Source organism: Macaca fascicularis, chromosome 13 (assembly GCF_037993035.2).
Source record: "Macaca fascicularis isolate 582-1 chromosome 13, T2T-MFA8v1.1".
In the NCBI taxonomy this organism is placed as follows: domain Eukaryota; kingdom Metazoa; phylum Chordata; class Mammalia; order Primates; family Cercopithecidae; genus Macaca; species Macaca fascicularis.
In genome coordinates, this window is record NC_088387.1 from 53,405,395 (window position 1) to 53,423,329 (window position 17,935).

Genomic DNA, 17,935 nt, shown 5'->3' on the forward strand with positions numbered 1-17,935 from the left:
CTAGTCTATTCCATTTATCTATATGTCTATCTTTATGCCAGTACCACACTGTTTGCATTACTGTAGCTTTGTAATACATTTTAAAATCAGAAAGTGTGAGGCCTCCAACTTTGACCATCTTCAAGATTGTTTTGGCTACTTGAGATTCCTTAAGATTCTACATTATTTTAGAATAATTTTTTTCTGTTTCTGAAAAAAAAAACCATTAGGATTTTGATAGAGATTGCATTAAATACTACCTTGAGTAGTAGTATTAACATCTTCACTGCCTGTGCTGTCTATGGCTGCTTGCACACTATGACAGCATAATTAAGCAGTGGCAACAAAGACTATATGGCCCAAGAAGCCAAAAATATTTACTGTCTGGCACTTTTAAAAGTTTGACAACCACTGATCCGTAGTATTATTTTTTAAAATGTGTTTCCCTAAATGACTAACAAGCATTAAACCTTTCTTGTATGCTTTTTAGCCATTTCACTATCCTCTTTTGTGCAGTGCCTTTTGCTCATTTTTTTTTCTTAACTGAGTTGTCATTTTCTTATTGGTTGCTAGTTATTTACTTTGGATACAAATTATTTGACATATGTATAACAAATATCCTCATCTACTTTGTGCCTTGCCTTTTCACCCTTCCAATGTTATATTTAAATATAACATAAAGGGTAATTTTAATTTTAATTTTAATTTTGTCCAACTGATCAACTGGATAACATGATTATGATTACTTCATTTTATAACATGCTTAAGAAATCTTTGCCCAATGTCATGAATATATTCTATGTTATCCTCTGCTACCTTTACTTTATATGTTTTACAAAAATCTATCTGAGATTTATTTTGTGATAGGTATAAGGCAGGAGTTAAGATTCATTATCTTTTCATATGAATATCCAATTGCCAAACACCACTCACTGGAAGTTCATGCTTAACACACAGATCTTCAGTGGTAACTTTGTCATACACACAGACATATAGGTTTGGTTTTGAACTCTTTAATCTTTTGCACTGATTACTGTTTATCCTTGAACCAATATTAAACTCCATTATATATGGTACCTTTATAATAAGGCTTTCTATCTGGTCATGTCTTTCAAGATTGCACTTGAAGATTGTATTCAGAATTCTAGGTCCTTTGCAATTCCTCTATAAAGTCAGCTTGTCAGCTTATACACATACACACACATACACACGCATGCACATAAACACACCCTACCGGGATTTTGATAAAGACTGCTTTAAACTTACAAAGTGATTTTGAGGAAATGTATATCTTTACAATATTGATTATTGCAATTCATATACCCTTCCTCCCCATTAATTAAAGCCTCATTTAATTTCACCATAATGTTACCAAATATGTCTTTCAGATCTTTTGTTAGATTTAGTTCTAGGTGTTTAAGGTTTTGGTACTATTGTAAATGTTCCCATTTTAATTTTTCTAATATTTATTTTTAGGATATAGAAATATATTTATTTTTGAATGTTCATTTGAATTGAATGACTATGCTAACTTCATTTATTAATTCAGATTATCTTAAGATTATTCTGAATCTTCTCTTATTCCATGCTCATGGATAGGAAGAATCAATATCGTGAAAATGGCCATACTGTCCAAAGTAATTTATAGATTCAATTATTCCCATTAAGCTACTATTGACTTTCTTCACAGAATTAGAAAAAACTACTTTAAATTTCGTATGGAACCAAAAAACAGCCTGCATAGCCAAGAATCTAAGCAAAAGGAATGACACTGGAGGCATCATGCTACCTGACTTCAAACTATACTACAAGGCTACAGTAACCAAAACAGCATGGTACTGGTACCAAAACAGATACATAGACCAATGAAACATAACAGAGGCCTCAGTAATAACGCCACACAGCTACAATCATCTGATCTTTGACAAACCTGACAAAAACAAGAAATGGGGAAAGGATTCCCTACTTAATAAATGGTGTCAGGAAAACTGGTTAGCCATATGCAGAAAACTGAAACTGGATCCCTTCTTTATACTATATAGAAAAATTAACTCAAGATTGATTAAAGACTTAAATGTAAGACCTAAAACCATAAAAACCATAGAAGAAAATCTAGGCAATACCATTCAGGACACAGGCATGGGCAAAGACTTCATGACTAAATTCCAAAAGCAATGGCAACAAAAGCCAAAATTGACAAATGGGATCTAAATAAACTACAGAGCTTCTGCACAGCAAAAGAAACTATCATCAGAGTGAACAGGCAACCTACACAATGGGAGGAAATTTTTGCAATCTATGGATCTGACTTACAGAATGGGAGGAAATTTTTGCAATCTATGGATCTGACAAAGGGCTTATATCCAGAATCTACAAGGAACTTAAACAAATTTACCAGGAAAAAAAAAAAAAAAATACAACCCCATCAAAAGTGGGCAAAGGATGTGAACAGATACTTTTCAAAAGAAGACATTTATGCGGCCAAGAAACATATGAAAAAAAGCTCATCATCACTGGTCATTAGAGAAATGCAAATCAAAATCACAATGAGATACCATCTCACGCCAGTTAGAATGGCAAACATTAAAAAGTCAGGAAACAGCAGATGCTGCAGAAGATGTGGAGAAATAGGAATGCTTTCACACTGATGGTGGGAATGTAAATTAGTTCAACGATTGTGCAAGATAGCATGGCAATTCCACAAGGATCTAGAATCAGAAATATCATTTGACCCAGCAATTCCATTACTGGGTATATACCCAAAGGATTATATATCATTCTACTATAAAGACACATGCTAATGTATGTTTATGGCAGCACTATTCACAATAGCAAAGACTTGGAACCAACCCAAATGCCCATCAATGATACACTGGATAAAGAAAATGTGGCACATATATACCATGGACTACTATGCAGCCATAAAAAATAATGAGTTCATGTCCTTTGCAGGGACATGGATGAAGCTGGAAACCATCATTCTCAGCAAACTAACACAGAAACAGGAAACCAAACACTGCATGTTTTCACTTATAAGTGGGAGCTGAACAATGAGAACACATGGACACAGGGAGGGGAACATCACATACTGGTGCTTGTCAGAGGGTGGGGGCAAGGGGAGGGATAGCATTAGGAGAAATACCTAATGCATGTGGGGCTTAAAATCTAGATGGTGGGTTGATGGGTGCAGAAAACCACCATGGCACATGCGTGTATAGCTATATAACAAACCTGCATGTTCTGCATATGTATCCCAGAACTCAAGAGTATAATAAAAAAAAGATTCTGAATTTTCAAAATTATACAATCATGTCACCTGTAAATAATTACAGTTTTATTTTTTCCTTTCCACTTTACATTAGTTATTTCTTTTTCTTGCCTTAGTGTACTGGCTATGATCTCTACTACAATGTTGAATAAGAGTGGTGATAGCAGACATACTGGTTAGTTCTCAACATCATGAGAGAAACTCTAATCTTTCACCATTAAGTATGAAATTAGCTGTTGGTTTCTGTAGATATTCTTGATTAAACTGAAGAAGTCTTTTCTATTCTTATATAATTAAGAATTTTTTTCATAAACGGGATGTTGAATTTTATCGAATGACTTTTCTCTATTGAGATGACCATTACGAATTTTCTCTTTTAAATTGTGTTATGAACTGAATTGTTCCCCACCTCCCAAAATTCATATGTTGAAGCCCTAATTTCCAGTGTGACTAATTTGGAGATAGGGCCTTTAAAAAGATGATTAAGGTCAAAAAAGGTCACAAGGGTGGGGCCCTAACATAATATAACTGGTGTCCTTACAAGATGTGGAAATGAAACCAGGAAGGTATGTGTACAGAGAACGGGCTATGTGAGGACACAGTGAGAAAGTGGCAGTCTGCAAGCCAAGAAAAGAGGTCTCAGGAGAAAACAAACTTGCTGACACTACAATCTAGGACTTCCAGCCTCCAGAACTGTGGGAAAATACATTTCTGTTGTTTAAGCACCCAATCTGGTATTTTGTTATGGCAGCCCTGGCAAATTAATACAATCCAAGGTAACAGAAGGTTTATATACTTCTATTCTGCAAGTTTTTACATTATGGTCCAGATGTGAAACTAAAGCCATTGCATATGTACGAAATTGTTTCAAAAAGCATAAATCAGAACTATTCAAATTTAAAAATATGAGTTATTCAAGTGCTAAAATGGCAAAACATTTTAAAGAGAATATGAATGTGAAATTAACAGAATATGTTAAAATATACTATTGCAATAAAGATATCTATCTTCTAGAAAATCCTGCCATAGGCTTTTAAGATACATGGGGGAACTGAATGTTTCATATGTACACACACTGACTAGTGTCTTATTGACACAAAAGACAAACTACTGGAAAGGATTGCTAGGATATTTGGTTTGGCAAGTTGGAATGGCAAACAAATCTTTCTGAAATAGGGCTGTGTAATTATAAACATGTTACTATAAACACTATGGATGAAAGTATAGTCTAAAACTAAGAGATTATAATTCGAATTCTCAAAATAAGACATTAGAGTATATAGGGCAGTGTAAATAAATGAAGCAAGTATAGGAGCAACCCATCAATCCAGGATTATTATATTCAGTTGTTTTAGAGGGTACCATGATGATTCAACACACCATTAAAAAAATATAAAGAAAAACGCACAAGTATAAATAAGACAGCTAAACACAACCTAAAATTATAGTTATACTGTATACAACAACTGTTTAGGAAGCGATCTCTCTAATATTTAAGAAAACACTAAATAACAGGTATTTCAATCTGAGGGATTCAGTTTTCATGTCTGGATTCCCAGTATTCAGATCCTCACATTAGTCAGCATGTCTATACATAAAACATTTAATTCTCCCACTGTATCTTAAAAGCCTTAAAAGGATTTTCTAGAAGATATACTGATGAAGTACAAACAGCAGAAACACAATAAAGTCCCTAACCTTTAGGCCAGCGGGTTTTATTAGGTTTTTAACACACTGTAGCATGTATCTACATAGCTACATGCTATCAAAATAATGGAACTGAATGCTACTATAATTTCATTTTACCTATAGCAGTTTGCCCCATACATGCAGGATGTCCTCTTGACCTTGTTTCCTTCAGAACCTTGTAGAACTGAATCAGTCGCCTTTGCATGCAAAGTTTCAGGACTGGAGGGATTAGAGCTGGACTCAGAATGAGACCCTTGAGACTCATCCTGGAATGACTCGCCCTGGGCACTCGAGCAATTTTCAGAACAGCTCATTGCCTCATCTTCTTTATGTGGTGTTCTTTTAGTGGCAATTTTATGTTTAGAAACTTTACCAAGTTCCTCTATTGGAAGTTTGTTTCTCTGTGCACTAGTCTTAATATTATTTATCTCTGTGTTACTTAATGTGGTTGCAGAAAATGATTGTGGCATTTCCTGTAAAACAAATATGAAAAACATCAGAAATAAATGAAAACTTTTTTTTAAAAAGATATGAGCATAATAGAACAAAACTACAAGACCCATGCAAAATGTAAACTTAAAACTTCAAGATTCACATTTTAAAGTTATCAAATGCCACTATTTTCTATGTGCTTAGTTTAATAACTTAAAACATTTTTAGTTATTAGAAAAGGAATTTGGCCAGGCGTGGGGCTCATGCCTGTAATCCCAACACTTTGGGAGGCTGAGGCGGGTGGATCACCTGAGATCAGGAGTTTGAGACCAGCCTGGCCAACATGGTTAAACCCCGTCTTCACTAAAAAATATAAAAAATTAGTTGAGCATGGTGGTGGGTGTGTAATTCCAGCTATTTGGGAGGCTGAGGCAGAAGAATCGGTTGAACCTGAGAGGTGGAGGTTGCAGTGAGCCGAGATTGCGCCATTGCACTCCAGCCTGGGCAACAAGAACAAGACTCCATCTCAAAAAAAAAAAGAAAGAAAGAAAGAAAATAAATTTACAGTTGTATCAAACCTTTACAATCATGTCAAACATTCAGTGAAAAATAACCAGAAAAGACAAATAAAATATAAGATACTCGCTTTCATTTGAACGTAATCTTTAAAATCTCTTAAAAGTCACTGTTCAACAATGTATCATGTTCTTAACAGGCTGACCCTCACTGGCAACATTCATGTCATGTCTATCTAAAACATATGCTCTTTGCTCCCAGGCTGCACAGGTACACCCCAATCTCAACCCCCCAACTACAGGACCAACTGGCCTGTGCCAGCAACTGGAACTCTCGAGTGAGAATTGGGCAATCCTAACCCACCTCCCTACTTGGCAGTCCCCGCTGGGTCAGTTTTCCCCAGTTTTCTTTTTCCTTGTTCAGGTAGCAGTGGGGTAGGTCAGCAAATCCACTGGCTAACTGGTGTTCAATAAAACATATCTCTTGTTTCTGCTGGCATTTCCAAGCTCCACAAGTAATTATCTTAGAATGCCCCTCTTCTCTTGATTTCAGAAAAGGAAGAAATAATTTCCACCATAAACACTGCACTTCCCTTAACCTTAAAACCTTTCAGCCTCTCAATTCCCTTTGTATCAAGCCTAGGGGGTTGGGATGGCAATCGCTTTCATACCTTTCAATAAACCATAAAGGGAAAGGGCTAGTTCTTACTGCTGAGGGCTCCTTAACATGGGATACTTTATTAGTACTTCTATTCCCAGCTTTGAGCCTTAGCAGCAGTTCTGGGACAAGGAAACAATCCCACTCAATATCTTATCACATAAAAAAAAAAAAGAGCACAACTAGGGAAGTGGTTAAATAAATTATATTATATTCTTACTATGAAACACTATGCAGACATTAAAATAATAATGACACATCTAAAGATGTTTTTTAACTAAACAAGAACAATATCTATACTGTGGTGCCATTTAGCTTTTAAAAAGTTCCTTATATATCTATGTGTGCATTCACTTGTGTAAATCCAAATGAAAAGAGTTAGAAGGAGACAAACCAAAAAATTAGTAAGGCAATGAGATTGAAGGACGAGGCAAATGGAGGTTTTTCATTCTTTACTTCAAATGCTCCTGATACTTCCATTTTTGACAATAAGCATCTATTATGTTGCCATTTAAAAATAAAAAATAAACCAATGAAAATGAAATATAAGAAATAAAATCCATAGTATCATATTTCAACTCTGTCTACTTCTGTGAATTAGAGAAGAGTTTGCTTTATTTTTAAATCCTCACAAGGAGTAGGTTTAACATGTTAATTTATTCTAAAAGAGAAAGAAATGTTAAAGTCCCAAATACTATGGATCAGGGTAATCAAATATATTTTAAGAGGCACAAAAGCTGGAAATCCTAATGCTCTTTATGGAACTCCATGAAATATTGATTTATAGTACACCCTTGGCATTCAAGAATTTAACATTCATGGTTTAAATTATTTATAAATGACCCCAAAATCCATTACATGCAGTAATTTGTAAGTTTGCTGAGACATAAATTTGCACTGTGCCAATTACAAAGCTCAGGAGCTAGAGTAAGCCACTGAACTGGCAAGTGAGCAAGCAGGAAAGATGGAAGGTGCTCTGTACTTGGAAGAAGTAGGAGAAAGTCAGAGAGCTCTATATTTCCTAAGCATCCCACATTGCTTATTTCTTAGATTAGATGAAAATGGGCAGCATTAAATGTGGAAAGCTGGCGACTCATGATAGAGTGGCCAAATCCCCTACAATGTAAATATACACGTTAGAAACCTGAGGGACGGAAGAGCATGAGCTGGTAGAGGGTGACCTGGGTGTTTGGAGATGGAAGGAATGTATTATTAAGGCTATTGAAATAGCCGGTTAACTTCTCAAATAAGCCCTTCCCCTGTCCCTCAACCATCTGAGTGTTAATGTACTAGAAGGGACAAGATAAAGAACTTCCACCTAGAACAATTTCAATCAAGTAATGTATTGCTGTTTCCAAACTGCTCCTGGCAAGAATGTCTGTGGTGATAAATTACCTTAAAAGTCCTGCCTCAATCGCATTAACACTGACATACTAAAGACTAAAAACTCCTAACCTGTAGCCCCAACTTCACTCCTGAGCTTCACACTCATATTTTCAACCACTAGCTAGACATTTCTTTCTCAATGTTCTATGCTCCTCGAACTCTAAATGTCAAGACTGACATTCTGCCTCTGTGTTCTCTGCCATAAGTTTCTGCCAACATATTTCATCTATTCATGCTAGCCAGAAATTTAGAAGTCTTTTACTCTCTTCTTGCCCTCTCTCCCCAGATCCAAGCAAGAAGTCCTACAATTTTATTCCTGAATGCTTTTATAATCCAATACTTCTTACCATCCTTAAAGTCACTGCCCTAGCTTAGATTCTCTATTTCTTCACTGTGTTAATGCCACAATTTCTTTCCTTACCTCCAAGTCTTTTATCTTGTTCTTTTGCAATCTGTCCTCTAGTGAGCTGTAGGGATTACCTCTGTGACTGAAAACATTTCAAGGACCCTTCTCTATTAACTGGTCACAATGCTGTCTTCACCCTCATCTCACAGTGCCATCTATCTGAGACCTGGTAACTTGCTCTGACCAAAAGAATTCAGCTAAATAACAATTCTAGTTCTAGGCCTTAAAAGATCTAACAGCTTTGACATCACTTTCTTGGGGCCCAGCTGTCAGGTGAAGATGCTCAGTCTAGGCTACTTCACGGTACGGTGACGGAGGTGGGCCCAGCCATTCCACCAACCTTTGCTGAGGCACCATTCACATGAGTAAAGCTATCACAGATGCTTCATCTTCAGCTGAGTTCTCAGCTGAATGAAGCCCAGCTAACACCAAAAACATGTCATAAAAGAATTGCCCAGCTGAGCCCAGCTAACCCACACAATTATAAGACAGAATATAATCATAATCACTGACATAATCATGTTGTGTTAAGTCACTAAGTGTTGGGGTAGCTTGTTTCACAGCAATAGATAGCTAAAACACTTTACCATACTATTTTCACTTATGTCGTTTCGGTTAGGCTTCCTTCTGTCATTTATAAGAGTTCTCATTAGATTATAATATAATATAGATTATAAAGGAAATACATTGTCTTAGTCTGTTTTATAGCTGTGATAACAGAATATCACAAACTGGGAATTTTATAAAGAACAGAAATTTCTTATCTCACAGTTGTAGGGTCTGGGAAGTTCAAGATCAAGGCACCAGCATCTGGTGTGAGCCTCCTTACTGCATTCTTACATGAGGGAAGGTGGAAGGGCATGAGAGGATGAATGCTGTGCCCTTATACGGCAGAAGAGTGAAAGAGTGTAAACCCATTTCTACAAGCCAAGTCTTCCACCATTTTTTTAGAGATGAGGTCTCCATATGTCACACAGGCTGGCCTTAAACTCCCGGGCTTAAGCAATCCTCCTGCTTCAGCCTCCCAAGTAGCTGGGACTACAGGTGCATGTCACCGCATCCAGCTTCACAAGCCCTTTTTACAGCAGCATTATCCATTCATGAGCACGGAGCCCTCATAACCTAAATAATCTCCCATTAGGCCCACCTCCCAATACTGTTGCACTGAGGATTAAGTTTCAACATAAATCTTTAGAGGAGATAAAAACACTCAAACCATGGCAACCATCCTTTTCGCTAAAGTCAATCGATTCAAGTACCCTCATTTTCACATCTCAATTAGAAAGTTACATAACTGGGAAGGAGTTGTAGAAAGACATACAAGAACTGATGAAAAATATAGACTATTTCTGACAACTGTCTTATGAAGAGAAGTTACTAGAGTCACAAAACTCTTTACATAGTCTAATATGTATGGTAGAAAACTTCATTATACCCAAAATGAAAATACACCTACATTTGAAGCCAAGGTTACTAACAAATGTGATCTTGGGCCTCAGTTTCCTCTGAGATGTTCAATGATGGTACAACAGTAGCTCTCAATTTTGAAGGGACACTAAAATTGGGAGAGTTTATTTAAGATACCACTGATGCACAGGCTCCACACACCAAATGAATCAGAATCTCAGAAACAGGGTCTAGTGGGGCAAAAGTGATTTTTGTCCCTTCTCTCCATTGCTTCTCCTACTTTTCCCAAAGAGAATGTAATTTTTTCCAAGTACATTGATCCAAATGTAGGCCTGGCCAAACTGTTATTGGTTTTTTGTAGCTGGCAACCTCCTGCCATTAGACTAGATAGGTGAGCCTCGCCTCTTGTTTTCTCTCTCACCTGCTCTGCACTATAGCCATCCCTTTAGGAGTAGCTGTTCTAAAGGTTCATTGTTCAGACTCAAACTGGGCAGGGATGGAGGGTGGGGTTTGGAAAGGCTCTGCTGGGATTTTCAGTCTAAGTCACATTCTCTGGCTCAGCTTTACCAGAGAGCCCTGCATAAAGGATCATGAAAATTTAAGCCTTATTTTTCCCGGGCTAGAAGAGGTAAATCTTCCTCACAAGGAAGGGAAGGAAAAGCAATTGGCCAAACAGAACTTGGGCATTCCTCAGACCTGGTTGTAATACTCCCTTGATGTCATCAAAACCTCACAAATAGCTTGAATATCTTGGATCTGCTCCTCTCTATAATCCATCAATTAAGATGTTTCTCAAAGTTTTTCTTGTGATTATCAAACCTTATGGGTTGGGATAAACAGAGGAAAACATGTATACTACAGATTTTCTTCTGAACACAATAATTTCTCTTGAAAAAAGGCAACGTCAAGTGACATGTTCAGAGTTCAGAGAATACAGTATATGAGGGCCCAAAGTTTATACAAAACAAATTTTGTTTTAATAAGTTTTATGGCAAATATATCTGAGCCAGAACACATTTTGTTTTCATTTATTAAGCTTGCCTCCATAAGTAAAGCAAAGGAATTGAGTGTATAGTGACCAGGCCCCACTTCTCTAGCTGGAACACAGGCTCCAGTGAGAAGCGGTTCCTCTCTCTGGGAGAGAGGATAGGAGTGAGGAGAATATATTTGAAGACTGACCTCTAAGGTAGATGTTGGCATTTCAGTCATTTTGGTGCACAGTCTTCCATGAACAATCCTGTTCCTCTGGTTTTCCCTGAGACTGAGACAGGGATCCACAGAGCTCAGCCATGGGACTAAAAGGATCATGAAAACTGTCATCATAAGCTACCTCTCCCTAGAAAGGAAGCATGCCTGAACTTTCTGTCCTGGGGCCATCTCTATCTTTCTCTCTCTTTTTAAGTACTTCCAATAAATAGTCCTCATTTTCTTTAAGAACCCAGTGTTACAGAATGCGTATTTCAGCCAAACCATTCTAGTGAGTTAGCAAAAACTGAAAGAGGAAAGAAGGTCTACAAATATTGTCAGTTAGCCCAGAAGTGATCCTGAAACAGGCTCTTAAGAACTATCCCATCAATTTGTTTTTCTCATCACACTTAGCAAGAAAATGGTGGTTAAATGCAATCTGAGAACCACCACCAATGGAATAAGAGAAGCCAGGTTTTCAGAACAGAGGTGCCAAATTATGACCAGAGTGAAGTGGTCTCCCCCTTTTTTTTTTTCCAGTCTGAAAATTTCTAAATTTTCAACAAATACTGTATTAAACAATACTATATTAAAGATTAGTTTCAGTAAGTCTGAAAAAATTGGGCTAGTTTTTGTCTTCATAAACTCAGCAATAAAAGGCAGCTTTGATTTCTCCTTATATAGCATATGATTAATTTCTATCTAAAATACCTAACGAAGAAACAATCAAATAATGAATTTTTAAAAATCACCTTGGATGAAATGGTAGACTCTTCCTGATCAGTATTTTTGCACTTTTCTCCTGTATCTTGTTCTGCTGATGTATATTCTGAACTTCCTGATGAAATTAATTGCCTCCTTCCTTGCTGTGTTGTGTTTAGTTGGGTTTTATCTTTGCAGATTTCTTCTTTTCCACTTCCCTGGATTACATTACCTTAAACACACATAAAGAAAAAGAAGAAAATTATCTTCAGTATCTTCAAATGTCAATAATCTATACCAAAAAAAGAAAAAAGAAAAAGGATTCGAGACCAGCCTGGCCAACATGGTGAAACCCGGTCTCTACTGAAAATACAAAAGATATCCAGGTACGGTGGTGTGCACCTGTAGTCCCAGCTACTTAGGAAGCAGAAGCATGAGAATCAGTTGAACTCAGGAGGTGGAGGTTGCAGTGAGCCAAGATCACACCACTGCACTCCAATCTGGGTGACAGAGTGAGCCTCCGTCTTAAAAGAAAAAAAAAATGCTAACTTGGAAACACTTATGTGCAAATCTCAGAAAGTATTAAGCAGCAAAATGGCTAAGAGCTCCAGGCCTGCATTCTACCAGGCTGAGATGCAAATGGGGACTCCATCCCTTAACTATTTCATCTCACCTTTCTGAACTTTGGTTTCATCATCTGGGTAATGGGAATTATAATTCATGGAATTATTAGGAGAAGTAAATGAAGTAAGATATGTAAACTATCTAGCAGAGTACCTGATACATGTTATTTTTTTTAATTGTAGAATTGAATTTCTCTAACAGAAAATGTGACTTATAGCTATCCAATGAACTTTACATATACTACTTATTTTTTTTTATTATACTTAAAAGTTCTAGAGTACATGTGTACAACATGCAGGTTTGTTACATATGTATACATGTGCCATGTTGGTGTGCTGCACCCATTAACTCGTCATTTACGTTAGGTATATCTCCTAATGCTATCCCTCCCCACCCCCACCAAAATAGGACCCGGTGTGTGATGATCCCCTTCCTGTGTCCAAGTGATCTCATTGTTCAATTCCCACCTATGAGTGAGAACATGCAGAATTTGGTTTTCTGTTCTTGTGACAGTTTGCTGAGAATGATGGTTTCCAGCTACATCCATGTCCCTACAAAGGACACGAACTCACCCTTTTTTATGGCTGCATAGTATTCCATGGTATATATGTGCCACATTTTCTTAATCCAGTCTGTCACTGATGGACATCTGGGCTGAGTCCAAGTCTTTGCTATTGTACATATACTACTTATTAAACCCTAACATCTACAGTGAGGAATTAAACTTAAGCTCTTTTTTTTTTTTTTTTTTTTTTTTTTAATGAAATAGAGTCTTGCTCTATCACCCAGGCTGGAGTGCAGTGGCACGATCTCAGCTCACTGAAACTTTTGCCTCCCTGGTTCAAGCAATTCTCCTGCCTCAGCCTCCCGAGTAGCTGGGATTACAGGTGCGCACTACCCTACACCTGGCTAAATTTTGTATTTTTAGTAGAGATGGGGTTTCATCATATTGGCAAGGCTGGTCTTGAACTCCTCACCTCAGGTGATCCGCCTGTCTCAGCCTCCCAAAGTGCTGGGATTACAGGCAAACCCAAAATAACCCAAACAGGGAAGTGACTTCAACAGACTTTGCCGATGAAGTAAATAAATCTCAATAACAATGGATATTGTATCCCATAAAATACTTACCCAAAGTTTAATGCAGTTGGCAAACCTAAGTCACTATCACATTTTGTTAACAAATTCATATTGTCCAAGGCAAATTGTCCTTCTCCTCTACTTGCGAACGATGTCTTCATGAAGGCAGAAACTTTACATGCCTTGTTCACCGTACCTCCCTTGTCTCCAGTACCTTCAACTGTGCCTAGCACAAAACTGATGCTCAATAAATATTTCTGAGTAAATGAATTTTGAACATGAACAATTTGTCCAAAGATTCCCTTAAGAGCCAGGATATAGGTATGTAAAGCAATCTGTAGTCATTATTCTAATGTTCTAAAGCAGGGATTAGCAAACTTTTTCTGTAAAAAGCCAGAAAGTAAACAGATTAAGCTCTGTAGGCCATACAGTGTCTGTCAGTACTACCCAACTCTGTCTTTGTAACATGAAAGCAGTCACAGACAATGCACATACGGTTGACCATGGTCATGTTTCAATAAACTTTATTTACAAAAACACGCAGTGGGCCAAATTTGGCCCATGGGCTGTAGTTTGCTTAGTCCAGTTCTAAAGGACATTCGAGTAGCGTAAAATAACATTCCCTCATTCAGTTCAGGAAAGAAATGCCAATAGAATACTGTCCATATTATAAACAGGAATATCAATTGAACCAATATAAAAATAATACATTTATCAAATGAAACTGAGGAATAAACTATTATAATAACTAAATTTTAACTAAATTATTTAAACATTCATCAAGAATCTAAATTAGAAAATAGTTCATATCATTTTTGGAAACTGTCATAAACAGGACTTAATAGGACAGTGTAGCTTGGTACAACAAATGACCAAATGCTGTAACAGTTACGAATTAAACCAAGTGACATACTGAACTAGTGGTATTGCTGATTATGCTAAGAACTAAAGTAAATTAAACAAGACACAGCTTCTACACAAATGGTAGTTTATATATTCCAAGTGTCACAAATGTACCCAAAATTCTAAATTAAAAAATATATATATTTAAAATAGTTCTTCAAAACTCCAAATTCTTTACTACAAACCGCCTCTAGGGACTAGAGCTAATTTTTTTTTTTCCTGCACGAGAAGCCATTTTGGTATTATTAAAATGCTCTTCACGAAGAGTGCATAAAAAACGAATAGCTTAAAATGGCTAACAACAGTCTTTATATCTGGTATGGCAAATATTCTTCTGAAATCCAAAATAGGTACAGTCAAATGATAGAAATATAAAAGAAATTAACTATTAATACAAAACAGCTTGATTTTAACTATTACCAAAGGCACTTATATGAGCTGTTACACTAATACTACATGAACGATAGCTCAATTTTATATATATATATATATATATGTATCATTAAAAATACATCCATCCAATCTTACCCTTTAGAGGAACTACTCCCAAACAGCTATATTAACTATTGCATGTGTATACTTCTCAATTTTTTCCTGTGTTTAAGCAAATATATCTACAAATACATATGCATAAACATATACAGGACTAAAAGTACAAATGTTATTATTTCTGCGGTTTAAATACCTAGGATTGCAATTTCTGGATCAAAGTGTATTGTATATTTAAAAATTTAAGAGATACAAGTGATTTTGAAAGGCTGTACTAATTTATACCTCCACAAGTAATGTTCCATAATACTCCTTTCTGCCAACAGTGGATATTATCAATTGCTTAAATGTTGATAAGTTAATGAACAAAAAATGGTAACTAGTTGTTTTCAATTTACATTTTCCTACCTGATAGTAAAGTCATAACATTTACTATGTGTATTTATTATTCTGTAGTATGTCACACATAATGCCCAAAATTTCTACTGAGTTTTATCTTTTTTGTTACTAAGTAGACAATTTTCTAAAAACTTTCTTTTATAAGTGTGGTAGATAATGTATCTCAGTATACTGCTTGGCAGGCTATTATTTGCCTCTGACTTTATTTATAGTGTCTTTTGCATAGAAGTATTTTTCCTTTTTATTTAGGTAAATCTATCAATTTTTCCCTTAGGATTCCAGGTTCCCTATCATCTTAAGAAAGTGTACAGGAGTAATCAAAATATTTTTCCCATACTTTCTTCAAATGCCTTGTTTTAATATTTATATTAAGACTATTAATTCAATAGAAATTTGTTTCTGAATATAGTATAAAGTAGTACTTTAACATTATTTTCTTCAAAATGGAGAGCCAATTTTCTCCACGTCATTTATTGAATAATATACCCTTTCTCCATCAGTTTGAACTGGTATGTGTTTATAAATTAAATGTATTTTTTTATCTGTTTCTGCATGTTTCATTCTTTTTTTTTCTTTTTTTCTGGTCTAAATTACCTATTCCTCTGCCAGAATTATCAACTACTAAAAGCAGGCATCAAGCCCAGATCAGGAGAGTTCCATGAAGAAACATAATTTTTCAATTATTCAAATTGTCCCTGACCATATATGCAAATAATTCAGTGCTCTAACATTAAAATCTCACATAGAAGGCACACATAAAGAAAAATACGGACTAACCATAATATAGATAAGAGATGTCCTAAACCAAATATTAGCAAATTTAATCTAACAGAGTATAAAAATAGAAAGTTATCAAAAGACTGAACTTATTCCAGGAACACAAGCATAGTATATTACATTAGGATATCTACCAATATCATTACTTACATTAACACACGAAAATGCAGAACTATTTCTATACCAATACATTTTTAAATAATTCAACAGTTATTCCTGAAAATAAAATGTAAAAATAAAGTGAACCATACTAAACATGATATAACTATTTATCAGAATCTAATACCAACAATATAAAATGCTAAAATATTAAGAGAATTTCTATTAAAATCATGAACAAGAACAGACCAATTTTAACCATTTTTATTTAAAGTTTATAGGGTTCAGCTAATAAGACAAGAAAAGAAAGCAGTAGATAGATCAGAAGAGCCAAAATTACCCTAATTCTATAGATAATATGATTCTACAGCTAGAAAATATAAGGTTCAAAAACTACTAAAATTAAATAACTTGGCCAAGTTGCTGGAAACAAAGTAAACAGAATAACTAGCACTTTACATAAATGTAAGTACAGTTTGAACTATAGTCCAATTAAAATAATGTATAAATGCTCAATATTTATAATATGCATCAAATTGCCATGGTGAAAATATTCACAGTACAAAATTAAATGCAAACCAAACAGTTGGGGGACTAGTTCAATCTTCATCAGCATGTACCACTTTTTACAACTTCATGTTGGTAGCTTAGAAGATGCAGGAAGAGGAGCTCTATAGAATAGCATGATACCAGTGAAAATATAAAAGTTCCTTTTTCAATCTACCAGGAGTATCCTAACCTAAGAGTTAAGATTAGTCTTGTGGCCTGGAAGGCTGAAGGAACAGAGATAACTGGAGATCAAGAAAGAGGAGACTCTGAAAACCTTTGCCTAAATATATTTACTTCTCCATCACTAATGGACATTTAAAAAAATTCAGCCCAGGCCTAAGAAACTCATGACAACATCCAAGAGCTAGTACCTGAGACATAAAAAATAAAATAAATTAGAACTATATTGGCTGTCCACTTTCAACACTTCTATTCAACATAGCACTGGAAGTCCTAGCCAGAGCAATCAGACAAGAGAAAAAGTAAAGGGCATCCAAATCAGTAAAGAGTCAATAAGTCAAACTGTCACTGAGTCAAACTGTCACTGTTTGCCGACGATATGATCATATACGTAGAAAACCCTAGAGATGCATCCAAACAGCTCCTAGAACTGACAAATGAATTCAGCAAAGTTTCAGGATATAAAACCAGTGTACACAAATCTGTAGTACTGCTATACACCAACAGTGACCAAGCTGAGAATCAAATCAAGAACTCAACCCCTTTTATAATAGCTGCAAAAAACAAACAAACAAACAAAACAAAAACAAAAACAAAACTTAGGAATATACCTAACCAAGGATGTAAAGGACCTCTACAAGGAAAACTACAAAACACTGCTGAAAGAAATCACAGATGACACAAACAAATGGAAATATATCACATGCTTATGGATCGGTAGAATCAATATTGTGAAAATAACCATACTGCCAAAAGCAATCTACAAATTCAATGAAATTCTCACCAAAATACAACCATCATTCTTCACAGGACTAGAAAAAACAATCCCAAAATTCATGTGAAACCAAAAGACAGCCCAAAGCAAGTCTAGCCAGAGCAATACTAAGCAAAAAGAACAAATCTGGAGGCATCACATTACCCGATTTCAAACTATACTACAAGGCTACAGCCAGCAAAATAGTATGGTACTGGTGTAAAAACAGGCACATAGACCAATGGAACAGAATAGAGAACCCAGAAATAAAGCCAAATAATTACAGTCAACTGATCTTTGACACAGCAAACAGAAATACAAAGTAGGGAAAGGACACCCTATTCAAATGGTGCTGGGATAATTTGCAAGTCACACGTAAAAGAATGAAACTGGATCCTCATCTCTCACCTTATACAAAAATCAACTCAATATGGATTAAAGACTTAAATTTAAGACT

The 17,935-nt window shown here is 35.7% G+C and overlaps 1 protein-coding gene across 4 annotated transcripts in view; it reads right to left on the minus strand.

Moving 5' to 3' along the window:
* Positions 1-17,935, minus strand: part of APLF (aprataxin and PNKP like factor) — a 96,236-nt gene that overhangs the window by 32,682 nt on the left and 45,619 nt on the right. For 3 of the 4 annotated variants that reach the window (XM_074011631.1, XM_005575702.5, XM_005575701.4), the window contains 2 exons: positions 11,678-11,859; positions 5,054-5,409 (listed from right to left, as the gene is read on the minus strand). In XM_074011631.1, coding sequence (XP_073867732.1) covers positions 5,054-5,409; positions 11,678-11,859 — 538 coding nt within the window. Of the gene's footprint in view, positions 1-5,053; positions 5,410-10,934; positions 11,036-11,677; positions 11,860-17,935 lie in introns of those variants that run through there. The other variant, XM_074011632.1, reaches the window with a different exon arrangement.